At 37.4% G+C, this 24,108-nt stretch overlaps 1 protein-coding gene across 1 annotated transcript in view; it reads right to left on the minus strand.

Annotated features, from left to right (window-relative positions):
* Positions 1-1,199: 1,199 nt before the first annotated feature.
* Positions 1,200-24,108, minus strand: part of LOC140237820 (melatonin receptor type 1A-like) — a 43,582-nt gene continuing 20,673 nt past the window's right edge. The window contains exons 2-3 of the mRNA XM_072317749.1: positions 2,019-2,371; positions 1,200-1,621 (exon numbers count right to left, since the gene is read on the minus strand). Coding sequence (XP_072173850.1) covers positions 1,200-1,621; positions 2,019-2,371 — 775 coding nt within the window. The remainder of the gene's footprint in view (positions 1,622-2,018; positions 2,372-24,108) is intronic.

Below are 24,108 nucleotides of genomic sequence, written 5' to 3' on the forward strand. Positions count from 1 at the left end.
CAATATACCAACAACGGACTTTGCAATTAATCAGATTTGAATCTCCAAACTCCATTGCTATAAAGATCTAATTCAAGTTTATTGCGCTATATTTACAGTCACTATTGTACCAACCTAAAATACTCGAAGCTGATTGGTTGTTGATCAGTACCATAATATGGACACCACAATAGACTGCCTCATTAACACATTCAAATGTTATGCATACTTTCATGACATGTAATGTGACTTCTGATAACCAGGAGGCTGTTGCAAGCTTGTCCGACGTAATAACCGCTGAATATGCATATACTGAGTTTTACGTTTAAAGTGCATTGACTAAGTACCCGGTGGATAGAATAGCCTGTAATTAATTAAGTTCTATATGAGAATCAATCATCCATACATTAATTGAAACATCAATACACCAAAATAAAGTCGTTGTAAACTACTTTAAAAATGGGTGACTATACTGAACTGGAGAAAGAATCTCATTACAACTCCTTTTAAAATACACACCAAAAAACAAACAAACAAAAAACAACAGCAACAAACTTAGAAAGTATACGGTATATAAGTTAACCCTGGGAACTATACACAAAATTCATTACTTAGATATACAATAAAAGGATACATCCACAGGTTATGCACTCATTCCCGTGAACACGCACACACACACACACACGTACACATTTTCAAGAAACAAATGTAAGTAGTGCAATGAAAGTGCAAAGTAAAAGCTGATACTATAAACAGCTATAGTGTTGCCTATACTTCTTCTGACGTACAACTTTACCCATAATTCTGTTCAGACTTCTCCATCGAAATGTCGATACAGGAAAGTATGCAAAAAAATTTGCATCACCCTACTCAAATCTCGTGTGATGACTGCATATCCTTGAGGAAACATCTACCTGCAAAACAGAATTTAATCAGCCTGTGAACGTTTGTATTAAACGTGTCATGTGCAAAATTATGTTTAATGTTTGAGAGTAATGGGAATCTGCAAAGTGGCATGGGATTTTTGCTCTGCATGGCTGCTTGTCATCATCTTTCGAACGTCATCACAACGCACCATAAGGTTGGTAGCGTGCAAGTGCCTGTGGGCAAAAGTGCTACTAGTGCTCTCTCCTCATCCATGGTGAGTTAAGTTGCCATGACAACTAGATTCAGATGACGCCATCTGCTCTAGCCGATCTATCTTCTGATGAATGGTTGGCCTAGAGTTGGTCTTCCACGCTCTTAAGCATTGCCGTGTTGGTTCGCGACGATTCTCTCGACGTCGACTCGTTGGTCCGCCGACTGAGGAACTTTCCAACCCCTCGCATCCTGAGCGACTCCTTGTCTCGGGTCAGCCGGCCGCAGCAGCACACGGTCAGGATAAAGAGACGGTAGCCTTCCCGGAAGTGCTTGTTGGTGGCGCAGTAGAGAAGCCAGTTGATGCTGGAGTTGGTGTGCGAGAGGCTGGCGGCCAGGATGAAGACGAGCGGCGAGAAGGAATTGTCGCGGTCGATGACCACGATGAGAGAGAATGGTGCCCACATGATGCAGAAGAAGACGACGAGCATGAGGATGGTTCGCAGTAGACGTCGGTCCGTGGTTCGAATCTTCGAGTGAGTCTTCACCTTGCAATTGCCTTCCCCTGACCAGGGCCAAACGAAAAAAGAACATAAAGTGAGATACCAACCTCCACTTCAAATATTTCAATTACGTCTACGTAGGCGTCACCATAAAACCAAATGTCATCGTTTACCCTGCCATTGATAAACCATGAGCGCTAGTATTATGTATGACGTCATACGTCTGCTGGACATTTTCCTATATTTCATATAAATTTCACCATGCTTTTCTATTAACCGTATTGGAATTAACACATAAATTAAAATGAAAATTGTTCTAAAACACATAACTTTCAAATGATATTCATTTTTGATAGCTCAAAAAACCCCGTTCTTGCATACTGGTTTCATTGTTTTTATCCTTTATGTTTTAATAGATAGGTATATAAAACGTGAAAAGAAAGCAACAAAAATAATTACCTGTCCTTATCCTATGCAGCTCCTTCGATACGGACTGCGCATAGGTGTAGATCTTGAAGTAGCTGAACACAATGAACACCATCGGGAGACAGAACGCGAAGATGAAGAGGAAAATGTTGTAGTTATACGATTCGCGGTAGTCGAAGGTGCAGACGAGGAGCACGGGGTCGAACTCGTGGTCGCCCATGCCGAAGAAGTTAGGGATGTCAGCCAGAAAGCAGATAGACCAGATCAGGGCTAGATGGAACACCATCGTGCGGGGAGTGTAGATCCGGTTGTAAAGGTTCCGGTGACAAATCGCCACATAACGGTTGATACCAATGCTTGCTATGCTCCATAGCGACCCACAGCAGCTAGGAGAGGGAAAAAAAGACACGAATAATTAGATCAGCCGTTAAAGCCTTTAGTTCGACAACCTTTAATTGACTAATGAGAAAGTTAAGATGGATTTTTCTCACAAAAGTGCCAAATGTAGCTCTAAAATATATTTCCCCCTTATTCTCTTAAGCCCCTTTTACACTTTCACGGATCGTCATCCGTTGTGTTCCGGCATGCAAAATATCGATTTTCCTCTCAATGCCGGTGTGAATATGATCCCAACTGGATGTCTACACGGACAAGTACGGAGGCTACACGGACAAGTACGGTGCCTACACGGACAGACAAGGAACGAACGCGGACCACAGCGGAAACGATGCGGAGCTAACACGGATATCAAGGAAGAGCACGGATGCAACTGGATCCCTTCGCGGTTTTTACACGGATATCCCTAAAATGTTGACAGATAACATTTACTTTTGCTTTTGATACTTCAGTTATTCTCGGGTAACATGCATCCAGAGCTAATAACAAGCACACCACAAAATCTACAGTAGCCTTATACGCCTCGGCTTGTCGACATCACGGCAAATCTCTAGTTGCAAACTCTCATTTTGCGGGAACATCATGATATAAACAAAGCAAAAAAAAAAAAAAAAATCAAAACACACACACACACACACAAAAAAAAAAAAAAATCAAGGAAATGTGTGTGGGTCACTGAAGCTTCTCAGGCGACCATTATACAAACAGCATGAGGAGTTGATGGCTGTACTGATGGGGAAGATGTGAACAAATTTGATGGACTTTATAAGCTTGTATTGGCAAAATACACGAATTTTTCATCCCGGATGGAGCCGATGCTAATACGGACGTCCCGATGTCTTCACGGATTGTCCCGGAAGGAATACGGAGGCAACACGGAGTAGACGGTGCCAACAAGGAAGAGTTCGTATTGATTTTCATCCGTGATGTCCGGGATGAAAAATTAAGCAAGCTTATTTTTTTCCGCGGACATGACTCAAGGGAGTACTCAAGGGAGTACAGTATACCAACGAAATACGCAGAAAATCATGTACAACGAACAACGTTTTATATCATTTGTCGCATGTTTGAGCACAAATCCACGACGAATGTCTTTATTATGTGGAAGAGCTTTCTTTTATCGTTGCTTTGTTTCCCCCCCCCCCGTAAAACAAATCAAAGTCAAAGGGGCAAAACCAAAATTAACACATTTCTTTTCTCTTTCTTAAAGAGGTCTTCGTGGATTTACACCCACCACATCATTCCATTTGGATTTAATGAAATATAATTTTATTATTGTCATATTACTACTTAGAATGCATGAACTTTGCACAAAGTTTCTCTCCGTTAGTGCACAGTCGTTGGCAGGGGTTAAGCAGCATGACTCAGTAATAGCAACTGAGATATTCTTTTTTTTTTTATCTTGTTATGACCCTTTCGTCCGAATGCCGGGCCCTGCCGGCGCCGCTGCATTACCGGAAAGACTTTCTATTTACGTGCATATCTGATTATACCTAAACTGTACTTACCTTTCAACCTTGATATTGACAATGACATCAGTTGGCGACATCTTGGTTTGGTTTTTTTTTTGTTTTGTTTTGTTTTGTTTTGTTTTTGTTTTTTGTTTTTGTTTAAACTGAACTTCTACCCCATAGAGCACTATTGATCAGCAGAGTATCATTTATTTCCGCTTCTGACGAATTAAACAACATACCAGCTTACATTTAAATCAGATTCTAAAAATTTTGTATAAGATAAACAAACGGCTGATGTTTTTGACGATCGGGACAAATTCAATTGGTCTGGATTTTCCTAAACTACCAGTAGATAATGTATACAGAATGAATCTTTTTTTTATTTTTGTCAAGACAGTGTCCGTACACAGTTATAAATCACTCAAGAATGTCCCGTTTGCACTCTTGTAAACTTGTGAACCCTTTCATTGTAGTTTGACACAAGAATTTTCCTCCAGATGTACATTCCTCCTTCATGTCTCACCTTCACAAACTATCTCTACGTAAATGCATAGACGTTCGAAGGGGCTTGTCAGCATGACTCTGTTAAACAACCAATCTAATTTTTTTTTTTTACCTTAACTGTTAGAACACCTCGTTCGTATGCTATTATTGGAGTAATTATATTTTTGTTATTACCATATAAGCGCCTTGTCTTCTTTTATAATCACTGTTATTTCATATTACGCATACGAATTTACCTCACCAACGTTAAGTGTAGGAGGATTCCATTTACTTTTGTAGACATAAATTTAGCGAGACTACATGATGTAACATTTGTTCTATTGTATAACATAAAAATTCTTTATTTTTGTCAAGACTGTGTCCGTGCACAGTTATAAATCACTCAAGAATGTTCCGTTTGCACTCTTGTAAACTTGTGAACCCTTTCATTGTAGTTTGACACAAGAATTTTTCTCCAGATGTACATTCCTCTTTCATGTCTCACCTTCACAAACTATCTCTACGTAAATGCATAGACGTTCGAAGGGGCTTGTCAGCATGACTCTGTAAAACAACCAATCTAATTTTTTTTTTACCTTAACTGTTAGAACACCTCGTTCGTATGCTATTATTGGAGTAATTATATTTCTGTTATTACCATAGAAGCGCCTTGTCTTCTTTTATAATCATTGTTATTTCATATTACGCATACGAATTTACCTCACCAACGTTAAGTGTAGGAGGATTCCATTTACTTTTGTAGACATAAATTTAGCGAGACTATATGATGTAATATTTGTTCTATTGTATAACGTAAAAATGTATCAGTATCATTATTGTTATTATCAACGCACATGCACTGCACACCCCCACACATGCACACACTCACATTTACATTCACGCACAGATATTGCAACGTACTACACAAAATACATGGCCCCAGAACAACCATTCTCAACTTTGCACTCAAATCCTCATGACTCATAACAACGATCATCCTGACCAGGGTATCATAAGTAATCACAGTAAATACTACACTATTTCGGATTTCAATAATATGTTCCAATCTTCACTTGATTCCACTGCAAGTCATGTTAATAATTCCTGTAGCAATTCCACAAATAGGAATGATGACACTAATTATAACCCCATTAAAGATTTTAGCTTATTCCACTGGAATGCTAGAAGCTTAAACAAAAATTTTGATTCATTTGAATTACTCCTTCTCGTTTCTTTACAAAATTTTCCCTTTTCCGCAATCGGTATAACTGAAACTTGGCTAGGGCACATGTCTCCAAATTTGTTTAGCCTTGATAGATATAAAATATTTCGCTCTGATCGTAAGAGAGGTAGAGGGGGAGGGGTAGCCCTATATATATATAACGAATTGCGAGTAAAAATAAGAACTGATATTGATATTGAAGGTTGTGAAAGCCTGTTTGTGGAAATCATTAATGATAAAATGAAAAATAAGATAATTGGTGTTATATACAGGCCACCAAATCATAAAACCGAAATGTTTTTAGAAAATTTTGATGAATGCCTCAACACGATTACACAAGAAAATAAGGAAATTTATATTATGGGCGACTATAATATTGACATGACGAAAATAGATACTTTAGCGGTAAAATTAAAAACTATTCTTTTTTCATATGCTTTCCATTCCCATATTGATAACCCAACAAGAATATCCCAAACATCTAAAACCTTGTTGGATAATATTTTTTCTAATAACTTTTCTGTAAATAAATTCATTAATGGTATCTTATATTATGATATATCTGATCATTTACCGATATTTATTATTCTTCGTTATTCTGAAAACGTCAAAAGTATTTCAAAACCCAGGCCGATAATGTACAGAAAAGAATCAGACGAGAATATTGAATTACTTAATCTTGATTTAGTGAAGGAAGAATGGCAAGAAGTGTATCTTCAAAATAACGCCGATAAAGCTTATGATATTTTCTTAGATAAACTTTTATATTATTATCGAAAAAACATTCCTTTAGTTAAGAAAAAAACACGCAGAAAGAACAAACATCCCTGGATTACAAAGGGAATCATCAATTCAATAAAAACCCGTAATAAATTGTATAAACTGGCGATTACTACCCACAATACAAAACATTTTACAGATTACAAAAAGTATAGAAATATACTCAGTAATTTGATTCGTATTTCTCGTAAAATGTATTATTCCGATAAGTTTGATAATCAAAAGGATAACGTAAATGGTTTATGGGAAACTATATATGAAATAACAGGTAAAAATAATAAGGAAACATCGTCCGTTTTTTATAATGACAACAAAGAACTCATAAACCCTGATGAAATATCTGATGCTTTTAACTCATACTTCGTAAATATTGGCCCCCAATTAGCTTCAAAAATAAAAAACAAACATGTTCATTCAAACTTTACTGAATTTCTTCCACCAAACTGCGACAAATCCCTTTTCTTTACCCCAACAGATGAGGAAGAAATACTGGAGATTGTTAACAGATTAAAGCCAAGTAGATCTAGTGGCCATGATGAAATAAGTGTTTATATACTGAAGAAAATCATCAAACAAATAACCACACCTTTATCTTACATTTTCAATCTTTCACTGTCTTCTGGAATATGCCCGAACTCATTAAAAATTGCGAAAGTAGTTCCAATTTTCAAAAGAAAAGACGACCCTTCTCTTTTAACAAATTATAGACCAATATCGTTATTACCTAGTATTTCTAAAATTCTGGAAAAAATTATTCATAAACGCCTGTACATTTTTCTTCATGTAAATGACCTACTTATACCTAATCAGTTTGGATTTAGAAAGGGCCATTCCACCGATTTAGCTATAATTCAATTGTTAGATAAGATTACTGAATCTTTTGCAAATAAAAAACATTTTATAGGAATTTTCATGGATTTATCAAAGGCTTTTGATACCATAGATCATGATATATTAATTTACAAATTAAAAAGATATGGTATTCGTGGTTTAGCACTTTCTTGGATTATTGATTATTTATCCAACAGAAAGCAATATGTACTATTTAAGTCATCTAAATCTCCGAATTCTAATATTGTATGTGGTGTTCCCCAGGGATCAATTCTTGGCCCCCTACTGTTCCTTGTATATATTAATGATATAATAAATACATCAAAAACTCTTAAATTTATACTTTTTGCGGATGATACTAATATTTTTTACTCCCATGAGAACCTCGAAACACTGTTTAATACTCTGAACACGGAAATAGACAAAGTCTCCCGATGGTTTATATGTAATAAATTATCCCTTAATGTCTCTAAAACAAATTTTATACGTTTCAAACCTACTGCTTCACAGAACATTAACAGCAGTTATAATATCAATATTGATGGATTATCTTTAACTGAAGTAAGATCTACTAAATTTTTAGGAATCACAATTGACTCGAGTTTAACTTGGAACGATCACATTCATAATATCCACACGTCTGTCTCAAGAACTGTAGGAATTTTATATCGACTGAAAAACTTCATTTCTCAAAATTCCCTGACTATTCTATACAATGCATTGATCTTACCACATATCACATACTGCAATATCGTTTGGGGAAACTGTGGCTCAACTAAAATTAATCCAATTCTTACTCTCCAAAAACGTGCTGTACGTTTGATTACCAATTCCCGTTACTTATCCCCATCCAATCCCCTATTTCATCAACTAAAAACATTGAAAATTGAGGATCTTCACACCTTTCAAACTGCTGTTTTTATGTATAAATATACATTTAATTGTCTTCCAAAAATTTTTGATGGCTTCTTCACTCCAAATTTCACCGTTCATTCATATCCAACACGTCAGTCGTCCGATTACCATCTCGAAAACCCCAGAATCATTTTAGCTCAAAAATCTTTAAAGCACAATGGACCAGATATTTGGAATTCTTTACCCCCTAATTTAAAACAACGTACGTCGTTGAACATTTTTAAACGAGAACTAAAAAACACCCTCATAATCCAGTATACTTCTGACACATAAAAATATTCATACCACCTGGTCAACAAACACCCTAAACAATGAGTTCACGGCCATAACTGAAGTAATATTCACCTCATCACACTGATACACAAAATAACACTCAACGTACAAACCAAGATTCATCCCAACACAATGCACACCGCACTGCACCGCACGCCCTTCGCACAATTTACTTCCCACTCAGTGAGTGGCAAGATTTTCTTTATGTATCTCTTCGTTGTGCCCTTTGCACAATTACCCCCCACTCAGTGAGTGGCAAGATTTTCTTTATGTATCTCTTTACCTGGGGCCATCTTCCTCGTCAAGCTTAGCTTATGATGATGGTCCCCTGCATTTCATTTTTATCATTTCCTATTGCTTCCTTTCATAATATGACATTCGTTCTTGAAAAAAAAAATGTATGTAAGATCCAAACGTTACGAATATTAGCTGTGTAAATGACTATGTAAGTATTTTGTTGATTTGTGGATTTGTATTGATTTTGAAATGCAGAAATAAAAACTGAACTGAACTGAACTGAACTGATGACGGATGATCAAGGGTAATGCCGGATGACTTCACGGAGTCAACACGGTCATGCCGGAAACAGTACGGATGGTCCCAGATCGACGATCCGTGGTCATCCGTGATGCGATCCGTGAAAGTGTAAAAGGGGCTATACAGACCCTGTAGCGTGTGGATTCATGGCATGAGTAGTCCAATTCATACGGTGCACATCAGGGTACCCACGAAAAACACGAGAAGCACCGGTCAGCCAAATACAGGCATCGAAGCTCACGATCATCGGTTGACTCTTCGGGCTGGTATAAATACGAAATGATTTAATGCCCTAATTTGTAATCACAAAAAAAAAACAAAAACATATCTCGAGCGTGGATGTAAAAAAGCTAGTTAGGATAGAGTGGTTTCCCTGAGGGCGCAACAGCTGTCAGTAGACTCGATCCAGAAACACGGAGGTTCAAGAGTCAGTTATCTGAGCTACAACAGCGCCCTCATTTCAAGTGTGGTACAACACAAAATTTCTGTGATAGCGGAGAGGAAGGAGAGAAGGGAGATGAAAGGAAAGAGACACAGATTAGAGAGATAGAGAAAGGGGGGGGGGAGGGAGAGGGAGAGAGAGAGAGAGAGAGAGAGCAAGACGGGAAAAATGAAGAATTACACAGATAACTATAGTGGGGCTACTCATTACTCCTGTCATCGAAAAAAAAAAAAAAGATAGTTTAGTGTTGGTATATTACTTTGTCTCCATCCTGCCACAGACAAATCCGTCGAATGTCTCCACGTGAAATTCTATCCTCAGAGAAAATGTGTTTGTTTTGTGTTTTCATTTTCCATCTGACAAGATGGCTACATAGCCCATATTCAGCTGCACAATGGGGTCCAGTTGAAAGTATTTGGGGCACCCTGTTCTTTGCGATGAATAAATGAAGCGGGATCTTCACTCTCTCACTAACGGGACCTCCATTTTATGTCCTATCCGAGGGACATGCCTCATACTAGAGGGGTCGGTATGATTACACACAACATTGCTCAGCAAGACTTACTGAGTTTGTCCCACCTCCTTGGTTTGTCACTGCGAGAAAGCCTTGAAGACATTTTACTTGATATTCAGGGACACAATCTTCTTACATAAATCATTAGAAAAGTGAGCAAAGAAAATGGGATTCCATCGGGATTCGAACCCGAGACCTCCGGATTGCTAGACCGGTGCTCTACCGACTGAGCTATAGAAAGCCCTAGTGCAGTGTTCGTCCCAGAAACCCTTAATTCTCAATGCTCGAGAATTAAGGGTTTCTGGGACGAACACTGCACTAGGGCTTTCTATAGCTCAGTCGGTAGAGCACCGGTCTAGCAATCCGGAGGTCTCGGGTTCGAATCCCGATGGAATCCCATTTTCTTTGCTCACTTTTCCACTAATAATTTATATTCTTTCTGGTCAGTTTACTCTGTCTTTATTTGTTATAAATCATTAGATTCAGATTAAAAGTCTTAATTGATGCATGCGTGAAAATTATTTAGACAGTGGCTGTATGCGATAAACAATGAGTAGTAGTAGTAGAAGTAGTAGTAATGATGATGATGTTGATAATGATAATAATGATACAACAATAATAATAATAACAGTGATGATGATAACAACAACAATGATGATAATAATAATGATGATAATAATAATAATGATAATTTTGTAATATCATTAGCATTGATATTACGTATCATTATTGCTTGTATACTTATTTATTTAGCCGCACGTCCATAATTGGTCAATTAATTAATAAGGACGAATACAACAAATAACATAATGTCGATAATATCATTAACAGTAACATGGTAGATCAATGACAGTGGTAGAGATATCATTGTACGTACTGATGGCAACTGTTAAACTATGAAAAACAAGTTAATCAGCAGTGTTGTAAAATGAAAACTATGCTAAATATATTAACCTAAGGTTTAAGCCATGGTATACGGTTGGCGCAAAAAAAAAAAAAATCTGGTAATAGTTTTGATAAACTTTTTGTCTTTGTTCATGGGGGGGGGGTACAACATGGTCGTTTGTATACTCCTGCAGAGAACTGTCCACATGATAATGGATAGGGAGATACGTCCTATCCTCTGTTTGTTTTAAACAGCGCCAAGATTAAGCCCCATGGGTGAAACACGTACCACGTTCATTTATTGTGCTGCTTGGGGGCTTCATCGAGTCTTGATGTAAATTGACCCGTCAAAGGGAATACGGGTTTTAATTCTCGTCCGGTATAACAGTACGTCCCACAAGCAGCGAATTACGTGAAGTCGGGAGTTTCATTCGACTTGGACTGATGCGAGAAAACAAAACGAGGCAAAGGACAAATAGAGGTAGATGAGGGTGTGAGGTCGCATTGGTGATTTCCCATGGTAACTGACAAGTCTTCTACTCTCTCTGTAATTTCAGTCATAATGCTAAGGGAGTCGTTTCGCGAGTAATGACAGATAAGGATTGATGTACGTGTACCTAATTTGATCCTAACCTTTCACATTTCCTGCCAAATTAACTAAATACATGCCGACTTAGGTATTCAACTGAAAATCTATGATGCAAAATGGAAGCAGTATATAAATTGAATGAGAAGCAGAAGAATATGAAATCGAATAGATTATTTATACAGTATTTAATTGTAGCAGTTTCGCCAAAGTATCATTACATTCTTGAGATAGCCAGAATTCTTTTCTCTAAGTTGAGCATTACCAGTGCTACAGGGCGTAACAATGAAACTGTTTTGAAATCAATTTTGCATTTCTAAATTTTCACGGAAAAAATACAATTTGGTCAAATAAGTAGTACATGTACGAGATAAAGTACATAGTTTTAGTGAAACGATATTAATAGTTTACACATGAATGTTCAAAAACAAAGTATCAAATAACAAACAAAGTATACAAATATAATGTGGAAATCATTTTTACACTAATTTGCCTTATCCTTGTTTTGCTTCCTCAACAGTGCTTTCACTACAGTCTTTTTTTTTCTCACATAATATGTTTTGATTTTTACGCGTACACTTCGATTTATATACGAAGCAGCTGCGAAACCAAATATTTCTCTCTTTTCTTTTCTTTTTTTTTTTGGGGGGGGGGGGGAGGGGTAAATAAATTGGTATTGATAACCCTTCCCACAAAAACCAGGGCAGAATCATGATTTGATTTAACTTTTCAATTTTAACTGATGGTAATGTTCTGAAGTAAATAGAATGTGTTGAACTCTGCCAATCTATAAAATCTTTAAAACCATTCAAGCGAACATCACTCTGAGTTGAAGACGACTTTAGTATGAAAAACAAGAAGGTGTCTTATCAGATCTTCAACAACAACGGCATCTGTTTTTGTCCATGATTAAAGTGACAAATAAAGCCGTTGCAACGACTCGTTGCATAAAATTCAATTTTTGTGTTTGATCACAAGACTTTCGAAAGCCCCTTGAAAATCCCGTGAAGAACCCTTTCTATATTTTCTTCCATTAGTGAATTTTGTACTGGGAGCTGATTTATCAAGACGCATATCATCCGCCTATATACTAGCTGTGAGGGATTATCCCTCCTGTCCTGAATCTGCTTCAGAGAAGGCGATTATTATTGTGATTCTGTCTACTCAGACTAAAGGTTATAGGAACGGGTATTTAAAATCTTAGCCAGGCAAAAAGCTACACAAAATGGGAGGCAAGACAAACCTTTATTTATAACGTGACATCGATTCTTTTTTTTTTTTTTTTGATCATGAATAAAAACATTGCCTGCGAATCACGGCGAAATGAAGGTACCGATCGACAGCGTTTGCTAAAATCTGGAATTATGATGGTTGGGTGACTTCATTTTCCATGCTTTGTTCGGATTTATATACTTGAGCAGGATTGCTCATACATGAATATTATTTCTCAACGCGCTCTTTGCAAATGTGACCGTAAAAGATGAATCTGTTATTGTAACTGTGGCTGTCATTATGCTTCAGATATGGATTATTTTCTTGATCAGGGGGAATACAGCCTCTGGAAATAAGAGTAATCATGCAGCGGGGAGTGTTGTCGTGCACGCCGTGATGGGGCAATAGATTTGGTGCCCATACGCGCAATGATGTGATTCAAACCTTTGTTGAGCATTTGCGTAGAATTCTGTCTAAAGCTTTCCCATTTACTTGATATTGTGTTGTGTTGTTTTGTTTTGTTTTGTTTTGTTTTGTTTCTAACAGGGTTGTACTTACTGCATGGAATCCAACTTTTAATGTGACCCACACAGTACCACAGTCTTTTCTTATAGCTTGGGATGGAACCGCGCAGACCCGAGTTTAAGCACTCGGGTCAGATGAGGTTGTTGAGGACTATAGTTTCCATAGCAATAAATGACCATGACATCACACCTGGAAACTCTATGAACCATTTGAATGATCGGGTGCATGGCCACTGGTAGCTGGCATATGGAATACGTTGTATCAAAAATAATGCTGGGAGGTGTTCCTCAAAATGGAGACTGTGGGGGCGTTTATACTGAAAAAGAAAAGTCATTCATTCAAAACAGGATGAACTGTGTTTGTGTGTTCGTTCTATTTTCTCATGCTCTCGATTCTGATCGCCAGTAAATCTTTTTTTTTCTTCAAAAGAGAATAATATATGAAATATATGAAATCTAAGGATTATTTAAATAGAAGGGTAAAGATGTGCCATGAAAGATTTTAATCAGTTGTCTCCCTTTGTGCAAATGTATTTGTAAGATCGCAACTGCTTTTGTACTATAACAGACATGTCGGGAAAAGGAAGCAGTGGGTATCGAACCTGACGTTTATTCGTGATATAAATACTGCAATACATACTTTTATGCGTAATTTCAATACTAAAGAAGGAGAAAAAATATGATATAAACTATTTAGATTTGAATTCTGATTAATTTGCCATCATCTAGAGACATTTTTGGCCACATGTATACATAATTATTCGTATATTCTTTCTAGAAAACTCTGTAAGAAGAAGCTGATATACTCCAAATTAACTAAATATTTGAAGTAAACAGGATGAGGTTTAGTGAAGAATTCTAGAGTGCCTAACTCGTTGACACTCGCAACTTTTGCCGGTTTGTAATCCTCTCACTCCCAACATTTTACTGTGCATGTAATTCTTTTGTATTCATTTATTCCATCGTTTACATTATCATCATCTACACTTATTTGCTCTTTATTTTTTCCATCAATATAAGCCTTTCCCTTTGAGCCTACCTTGCTGCTAATTCAGTTAATTAGTTCAGATAATTGAGTTCGTCGTAAAAAAAAAAAAAAAAAAAATCATTGCTACTATAACTATTATCACCGCTTATTTAGCAGGAGTTAGGCCTGTGTAGGCCTATACTTTGATGTTAAGTCTGTTAGATGGAACTGTTGTTTATTGTACATTCTGGATGAAGACAGTGTAAGGTAAAATGTTTATCCCCATTTGTTTTGAATCTTGTGTATTTTTTTTTATTTTGAATATTTTTATTTTCGTGCTACCCTAATAAAATCTAGATTCCCCTCACATCAACAGATCGATTTAATCGAGGCTATCAGACATGTAGATTTGTCCACGAGCAAAACAGAAGATGTTGATTGAATCTTCCAAGATGACATGTTTGTTTTTCAAGAGTGATCCTGTAATACATTTGAACAGTGCCTCGGTGTTAATTGATTTCAAAATCACACATGGTTATCTCCTTGGCTGCATTTCGAGAAATGACAAGGACAGTAAAAATGATTTTTGAAGAAATGGACGAAAAAACAAGGTGGGGAAGGGGGGGGGGGTACGTAAAAGAATAATGATAGAAAGCGGTAGAGAACGGGGACGCTCTGCTTTTAGAGGTAATCACTTAATGCCTTGTTTTCCTCCTGTTGACATATACTTCTTGTCTATGCGAGGATATATACGTAAAATGGGCTGTCAGTTTGTTGTGGTGCAACACTATCTTGTGATTAATCGTAAATAGAGAAGTGACGAGCGAATTGGTTGAAAGAGCTGAAAGCTGTCTGTAGCAGACATGCCCAGTATTTCACAAGTCCGGTGTTTCAATATCCAATGTAGGTGGGGTTTCTTTTTTTTTTTTTTCATAAGCATTATGGAGAATATATAGTACATTGATCATTTCGATAAACATCTGTATAAGAATCCCCCGGAGGTAATAATCTATATGGATATTACTCTTTAAGGTATGATTATTCTTTCTCTCTCTTTCTCTTTGCTCTTCAAGACCAAGTCTATCATCCTATAGAAGACTTAAGAATCCCTAGCAAAACTTTATTACACAAGCTGACAGGACTCAAAAAGATTAGCAACAAATATTAGTTTTCAGTTAAAGGGACTGTACAGTACTGGTTGAGGTGGGGATTCATGTTTTGAACATTCCTAAGTGAGATAATGAAAAGCCTGTTATGAAATATGAAAGGGCATGTAATTTTAAGAAGGATTCGACGTTTATTTGATGAAAATTGGTTTTCAAATGGCTGAGATATCAAAAAAAGTGCTAATGATAAAAGGCAACATGCCACAACTTTATTAGGATCTCTTTGTTTCACCTTGTTTTTGGATATCTCAGCCATTTCAAAACCGATTTTCATCGAATAAACTTTTGATACCCCATAGAACTGCATGCTTTTTGACATCTCATAGAGTGGTTTCTGAATATCTCGCAAAACGTTAAAAGCTAAATCCTCACCTCGACCAGAACTGTACACACCCTTTAAAGTGACGTGTACAAAGCTAAAGCTCGTTTTTGAGAGTAAAATCTGAAAGTCAGATAGAATAGAAAACAGGACGAAAAACAAACCTAAAACCTTGTATGCTGACAAGATTCCTACTGCTTGTTGTCGAATCCTGCATTAGTTATAAAAACAGAACGATGACCTTAACTTACGATTAATGATTCTTACACTTACAACATTTATGATGGAAGAGATCTGACGGTAAATATTGGTGGAATGTTATGTAGAAACAACCATATTGTTTCTGATTTCCTTCTGATGGATTTCTCAGTGCAAACTTTACCTCCTTAATTTAATCATGTTGTGAGATTTCTGCTTATTTGATCGCAAAAGAAAAAAAAAAGCATTTTCGTTTTCTTTTCTTGATGTCCAAAGATTGTTCAATGTCCAGCTTTCAAAAGGAGATGTTGACTAGTGCCTCCCAGCTGTGATTTTTTCCTTTTTTCCTCCAACACTTAGGGAATGCAAGGGGCTTTTTGTTGCATGTGGTTGGTACGAGACCGTACCACTGATAGCCATCCCCCGCTCCCTTTTAACCACTGAAAATCCTCTTGAAAAACGAGAAGAGCAGAGCACAGGAGAAAGTGGATGAGGTATTGTCAGGCGCAGGCTTTCAAAAGCTTTCTGACAGGAGAAAATGATCATGTTGCACTTCTTTGTAATAAATTATGTATTCAATGTGGTCGCCAAATTTAAAACGAATTGAAAAAATTGAGAGGACTCCGCAAGGAACGTAAACTAGGAGCGCTGTTTCCCAGAATATTTATGTGAAAGTGATTAAACTAATAATCTCGAAATATGAAAGTGAAACTAAGGCCACTGAAACACCTCTCCACCACATGAAATACAATAGCCTTTTGAGGTGATGCGGTTCCATGTCTTTCGATTATGATGTTTATATTGTATTCTCCATGCACTGAATGTTTTTCTCTCTGCGGATATGTCTGCGTATTGCGTATTAGTGCTTCAGCGTAGGCCTATAGATGAAAAGACTAATAGGCCCTATATAACCCTATAAAACCTAAGCTATTTTGACCCTTCCCACAGGCCCAAGGGGGAGGGGCACATTGTGCCCCCATGTAAAAAATAGAAGGGCAATCTTTGGAAAATAATGTTTCAATTATCTCTATTATATCTATTGTTTTATGCTTTTATCACATAAAAACAAGGGAAATAATAAGAAAAACATTTCAAAACAATAATTACTTATTACTAATTATGGGTGAAAGAGTGGCAAATGAAAATCTGGCAGGGGACACAATGTGCCCCCCTTGGGCTTTAGGGTTAAGGCGTTTAGAAACTTGCTTTACATGAACTTTCAAGAAAGATCTTCTCAATGATATTTCTTTTCTATCTATATAAAACTGACACTGTCATTATCATTTTCGGCGTAACAATTATCGGCTGATCACTAGTTGGCGAGAAACTTTCGTTGTAACGCTCTTGAATGTACACTTCATTATTTATTGTTTCCAAGGTAATGAGAGCACATACACTCACACAAGCACACACGCGCCTCTACTCTCGATGCTTGCGTGAACACTTCATATGAAATCCTCATTTTAGATTAAAAGAAGACTGGAAATACTAACAAATTTCACGTCATAAAAATATTATCATTTCAGATAAACAAAACAAACACTCATGATACAATATTTTTTCCTCACATTTTACGTCATTTTCTGCAATTCATTCTTTACTCATCTCTTTTTAATTCAAGTCTAAATTTCCAAAAGCACACTGGTGACTGTCAAAGCAATATCTTCAAGAGACCGTTAGTTTCGAATCGACTCTATGCTCGGTGTTGGTCAGATCCTTTCTCTGAACGAAAATACATTTTTCCCGTTATATAGTGCATTAAAGGTTTCTATAGAAGACAGAACACCTTACATCCGGCCAAGACGAACAAAATAGTTCTCTCGTAATATCAAGATATGCAGTCATTATCGTCATTGGGAAATTCTAGATCAAACTGCATAAGATGACTCATAATGACCACGAAGATTACGAGACACACTCATAGATCGATAAAACATCGACAAGATATTGACAATAAATCATAGATATAATTTGCGTCTATCCTCTTCACTGATCAAAAATGGACGAAATCTTATGGTTTCGACGATTTTTGATCTTATAGCCCAATAAAACCCTGATCTGTTTTTTTAAGCGAGCTAATTTGCCGGGACTTTAAACAGATGGTTAATTTGTGATCCGAAACTACTAAATACAAAGTGTCTTTTTACTCACCCCAATCACTATGAAAGTCTGTACCCAGTGCTACAACTAATTTATAGTTGATCAAATGTACAGAGTCTGAAAATCATCTGGAGGTTTCCTTAACCCTTCCTATGCTGGAACTTTCGACAGTGTGTACAAGGATATGGGTTTTTCTGTGCAAGATGAGACTCAAAGCACATAAAGGGTTACAACCGGTGGTAATAAAAATTGCGTCGCTTTTGACGAATCACTTTGATTACGTCGTGTCAGGATACGAAATGAAAAAACGTGCTTAACCAGTATTTCAGTACAAAGAATGATGCAAAAATTGATATCGAGAGTTGGAAGAAAGAAAGAAAAATATTTCGGGGGGGGGGGGGGGGTTATTCCAAGAATAATCTGAGAGTCCCAGTATCATGCCAACCGGGGGGGGGGGGGGGTGGGAGGGACAAAGGTGCCTCATGTAAGTGCATGCAATGTGAAGAAATTGACTTTTTTGTTACACTTCTAATAAAGAAAGAAATCAGAAAGAGGAAAAAACAGAAAACCTTCTGGATGTTCTTGTCATCAGACTTGGCCCACCTTTAAAATGTTCTCCTCCTCTCCACTCTCTCGCTTATATTTCTTTTCTTAAATCCACAATTAGATGAAACTTTAGTGCTTCAAATTAGTTCTACCAAGGAGGTACGACAAATGTCAGCTAGGGATAGAAACAACCAATGTGATAATGCTGATCAGTATTATCCGTGTAGGGATTGTTAAATATACAAAATGTGAACAATTATACCTACAATATGTACTGTAAACCGTTTACTGTTATGCTTTATTTAGAAAAATAGTGATATCTCCTTATATATCAGGCTTTCTTGGGAGAATTATGTGGTAGGATGTTTTGTGATAGAACTGACGTAAACATTGCATCAAATGTGATAACTTTAATAACATTATTATTATTATTATTTCAATCACTGCTCCAAATGGTTTACAATACATTTAAGCCTTCCAAAGCATTTGGAAAATTGCCACTGAAATCGTGTGGTTCTATAGTGTTATCTTCGTCCAGCAAGAAGAAATAGTATGATAGGGATTAATCTTTGGGCGTAGGACAAGAGTATTATAGTCCATTAATGCCTAAAGTTAATGTACACTGGCCATTATAGGATGCTGGGTTAACGAGGGATGAAGTAAATACGACAGGTAGATTAATTACTGACCTTTCTCTTTCTTATAAGTTCATGCACTTGAATATACAGTGCCTTGCAATCTATATTGTAATAGCGTTCGTTTAATTCCCTATTATACGACATATGCATGGTGGACAAAAAACGGGTGCACGTCACGAGACCGACACCCAGTGTCGTACAGCCCACGAGTCATAAATCTCACGAGTCATGCAGCCCATGAATTATACAGCTCACGAGTCATACATCCCATGAGTTCGACACTAAGCTAACAAGGCCCACGAGAGCGACACATCAAGCCCCGACAGGCGTGTTGTATCTGTTGAAACTCATGGGCTTTTTGCCTGGTGTCGAACTCACGAGCTGTATGACTCGTGAGCTGTATGACTCATGAACTTGTTTTCAATGTCGAACTCGTGGGCTGTATGATTCGTGGGTGTCGGTCTTGTGGGATGACGCCCAAAAAACGGCTCTTGCGAAAGAATTCGAGAGTCTCCCATAAGCGACAATGTCAAATGTGATGGCGGCTCACGTGTTCAACAATGGATTCGGGGAGTTTGTATCGTTTGCTGAAGAAATTAATCAGAGGTTGTGCCTGTCGATCGCCTAAAAGCACAAGAAGATTTTGGCAATATAAAACCTTACCCTCAGTATACAATGATATAGCACGCCTTCTTGGTTGTAATCGAGTTTCGGATATTTTGATTGTATAGACGATGAATATATCTGGACCAGGACGCTAAACAATACCTGCTATGCGCTGTAAAGATCAAATCTCTTATAATGACTGCCTTCTTAAGAACAGAAAAGGACTGATGTTACCTATATGTTTCATTCCATATTAACAACAATCCTGACTTACATTATTTTCAAGTGTAAAACATAATAACTGAAAGACGTTTGTAATGTACGTAACATCTGCTTATCACAATGTTTACAATTAGTTCAATTTTTATTGGTATTTCTGTATAGTGAGACAAATTAAACTTTTCACTGACATATTCTGATTCCTAAACCATTTATCTGTTAGATGATAATCTCAAAGAATGATAACAAAGAATAATAATGAGAGTAATTATGCCCATGAACCCATTTCCTCGACAATGTTTACTGATAAACTATGATTATTCTTTATCTTATGCGATGGGGTACAACTAACACTGAATATTACTGGGAATCAAGTCTGCTCGGCAAATGTCAAGTCCATTCTAATAATAAAAAAAAAAAAAAGGTAAATTGTGGCACCTGCATTCCACATTGCCAGTGTAATTGTTAACGCGTCGAGGACGGACTGATTTTTATGAACGCGCATTTCTCATAGACACTTGCCCAAGTAAATACTAGGGACTCGTCCTCAACGGGTAAGGGCATCTCCCATCATCAAACACACATCAGTCTGCAGAGAATGTTTATCTCGATATTCTGTTCACACGAGCTGGTTTATTTGTCTGTGTATTTCACTATACCATCTGAGAAGATGGCTGGATGGTAGCTGCACAATAAGCTGGTCTTCCATGGGGTGCAGTTGGATGTGAGGCGGAACCACTTTTCCGGGTTAAATATCCTGCTCTTTGCTATAAATGAATGAATAGGGACCTTTTTCATGCAAGAGTTGTGACTCTATCACACAATACGGAACCTCCATTTCTATCGGAGGGACAGGGTGCTTTGCCTCTTACAGTGGGGACGGGATGATTACACACAACACTGCTCAGTAAGACTCGAGAATAGAGCCTGTATACTTTGGATCTGGAGGCAGATGCGGTACAATCTGAGCTAAAAAATAACCGCCCTATAAGATGAACTTGTAAATTACAAGAATTTGTCATATGATTATAGAAGAATAAGGCTTCTTGATTTGCACAGTGTTTTCCGTGTTGAGAAAAAGTAGAAAGCATTTTAGTTTTCTCTTTCGCAAAAATTAAAAGGCGGAGGCGTGCGTGGATGGGGGGGGGGGGTATGGCACAGATGATTATAATGAAGCATGTTTAACATCTTATTATTTTGTGAATCATAAGACTGCATGTAATAGGAAATAATGTATTATTCCATGGTTGGGTGGAAACATAAATTATAAATCCATCTACGTAATTACAACCGCAATAAATTACCAATTGTAGTAGTTCCACTATGCAGAAGTTTGTCCATAATTCATTATATCGCTCTCACTGCGACACGCTCTGGGCAATCAATCTAATCGTTGCAGCACGCATCCTAATTGATGCTCCTGATCAAAATAACAATTGCTCGGAATAGGGCAGTCTATTTAGGGTATTAACGCATTTTATCTCGAAAGAGAGGGCGAGCTTCAGGGAGGGTACAAACAACATCCAGCATTATTTTGTCATTATACTAGTAGTCTAAAATGTCGTCTCGTCATATCATTACACTTGCTTCTTTTTTTTTTAAACAAAAATCAGGACAGTAATATACTCTTCATTATGCCTATTATACATAGAAGATATAAGAGAACCAGAAAATAGCTCCCAACAAACAGTGCATCTGTAAGTATGAATGTTGTAAATTAAAATCGAACTAAACCAGGGAGGTGAGAGTCTCACCTCCTATAGCTAAAACTTACAAACAGGCACTCTGCATTAGTGAAACAGGAATTGCCAATTGCCTAAAAAAGAACTTTAAAAGGCTGCTTTTTCCTCACTTTCACTCACAAAACTTTAAATGTACTGGTTGGAGCTTTCTCCTTAATTGAAGACACATTATATTTTCTACAAGATCCATCAGATGTGTTTTAAATATACATTGTAAGAAAGTAATGCAGCTTGTAGAACCTATAATCGCACACAATCTAATCTGTCCTCTGGAGGGATATCTTTAACCATTAGGAGAAGTTCCGTGACGTCATACAAAACACGCTGCCTGCAGGGCAAAACAAAACAGCGCCTTTTAGCCTCTAGCGAGCTACGCGCGTACCGCGTATTTACTCGCCTCCCTTATAGCTGGCCTGATATAAAAATAAAGGGTCATCCCACCAGACCGGCACCCACGATCCATACAGCCCACGAGTTCGACATTGAAAACAGGTCCATGAGTCATAAAGCTCACGAGTCATACAGCCCGTGAGTTCGACACTAGGCAAATAAAGACCATGAGTTCGACACTAGGTAAAAACTGCCCACGAGTTCGACAGATACAACACGGAGCTTAATCATGGGCCTTGTTAGCTTGGTGTCGAACTAATGGGTTGTATGACTCGTGAGCTGTATAGCTCATGGACTGTATGACTTGTGAGCTGGAGCTGCATGGCTCGTGGGATGTATGACTCGTGGGTGTTGGTTTCGTGACATGCACCCATAAATAATGGTTCTAACACTAAAAGGCCTGAATTCACGAAGATGGTTTAGACTTAGACCATGGTACAAATTTAGACCATGGTCTAAAATAAGCATGAAAAAGGCACCCCTTTGACATGCTCGTATCACCTCGCATTTGTTACTGGATGTCTGTTGGCGTACGCAATCTGTCAATCGTATTTAGGGTTTACGCAGAAAAAAACAAAACAAAACATGGTTTAAATTGCATAAACCATGGTTTAGATTGCCACCTTCTTGACTTCGGGCCATTGAGTTCAATGGGTTCTCACGCGATGAGAGGTGAAAGATACTGACGTGGACGTGCATGCCCCGTATGCGCAGTTGGTGTTAATCAGCATGGTTTAGTGATGTCATTACTATAGAGCCTCGTCCATTCATTCCTAGAAATCACATTTCGGTGGTTAGGTGTGATTTATTCATCATGATTTTTACTTTTCATTGTTATTACATCACAGAGTAGAATCACAGATCGTTTTTCATTAATTCTGATGCAATTATTGTTTTTCATGAATATCGAATTATTTTCTGTTGCAGAATCTTCCAAAATAATCGCTATACATCATACAATGGATTCTTAGATAAGCATCACATTTCAGAACATTAAAAATGCTGTTCCTTTTCAAATTGCAAATGTCTTTCTGATTTGGCGCAGCTTTGATGAGTGCAGCCAAATAATATTTTCCCACTTTCAGATCACCACTGCGCTGTGAAATTCAGAGAGGCAAATTAATTATGACAAAATGACAAATTTTGTGGAATAATTCCCCCAGGAGTTGATGGCCTCTAGCGCCCTTTAGTCGCCTCAATCTGGTGTTTAACACAATGCGATTTGGTCGCTTTTGTTAACTGCAGCCGAATGATTTCTTTTTGTTTAAAGATATTGTGCTGCAAACCCAACCAACATGAATCCCTACATTAACCTTTAGAAATAGTATTCAGGTTTGATGGTATTATTGAAACTATCATTTGGGTCGACATTCGAAGACAAGGAAATCTTTTTAATTACAGACTGTTGATGGATACGAGTCTGAAATCTTGTTATTGGTAATATGCCATTCTCTCTTCTTCTGTACGATTTCCTAAAAAGTGTGATTAATAAAATGTCAACCAATCGACATGACATAGCATGGCGTCGAGGCCCCAGCCTGTCGGTGTGGTTGGAATTGGCGTTTGGTGTATTTACCACAATTTGTGATATCACATTGATTTGACAGTGATGAAGTATTGATGAAAGTACGTTTGTATTAGCACTTAATGTTTTTTTTTTCTTAAAATGCATGAAGTAATTGCAACCGAAAAGGTAATTAAGTATTTTTTTCAACTGTTGAGTGTATGTACGCTTACGTTTATTCTATATCTTCCCCCCTATATGATTTCATTTCATTTTGAAAATATATTCCTCATTTCCCCGTATGGCAGCTATTTAGCTGATGCAATGTTTCAGATTCAACCTTTCAAACTTGCACAAAGGAAAATTTGATATGGATATTAGATAATAAGTTATCACAGTCACGAAAATAGTGTTATATCGTGTCTGGATATCTTCCTAACCTCTATAATATTAAGCGTTCAAGGGACCTTGAAGAAAGGGGGTAGTACTTATTTTGTTAATCTCAAAGGCAGTTTATCACGACATTTTGCTGTACATAGTACTTTGACCAGAAAGGGCATATGCCGTGAAGATTTGTCGAAAACCTACGACAGAGAGTCAACGGTATGAGTAGTCGCCTCCAAGTAAAACAATCATGCTAGCGAATCTGAGATTCAAACCAATCAATCACTATA

The sequence above is a fragment of the Diadema setosum genome, chromosome 14, assembly GCF_964275005.1.
Source record: "Diadema setosum chromosome 14, eeDiaSeto1, whole genome shotgun sequence".
In the NCBI taxonomy this organism is placed as follows: Eukaryota; Metazoa; Echinodermata; class Echinoidea; order Diadematoida; family Diadematidae; genus Diadema; species Diadema setosum.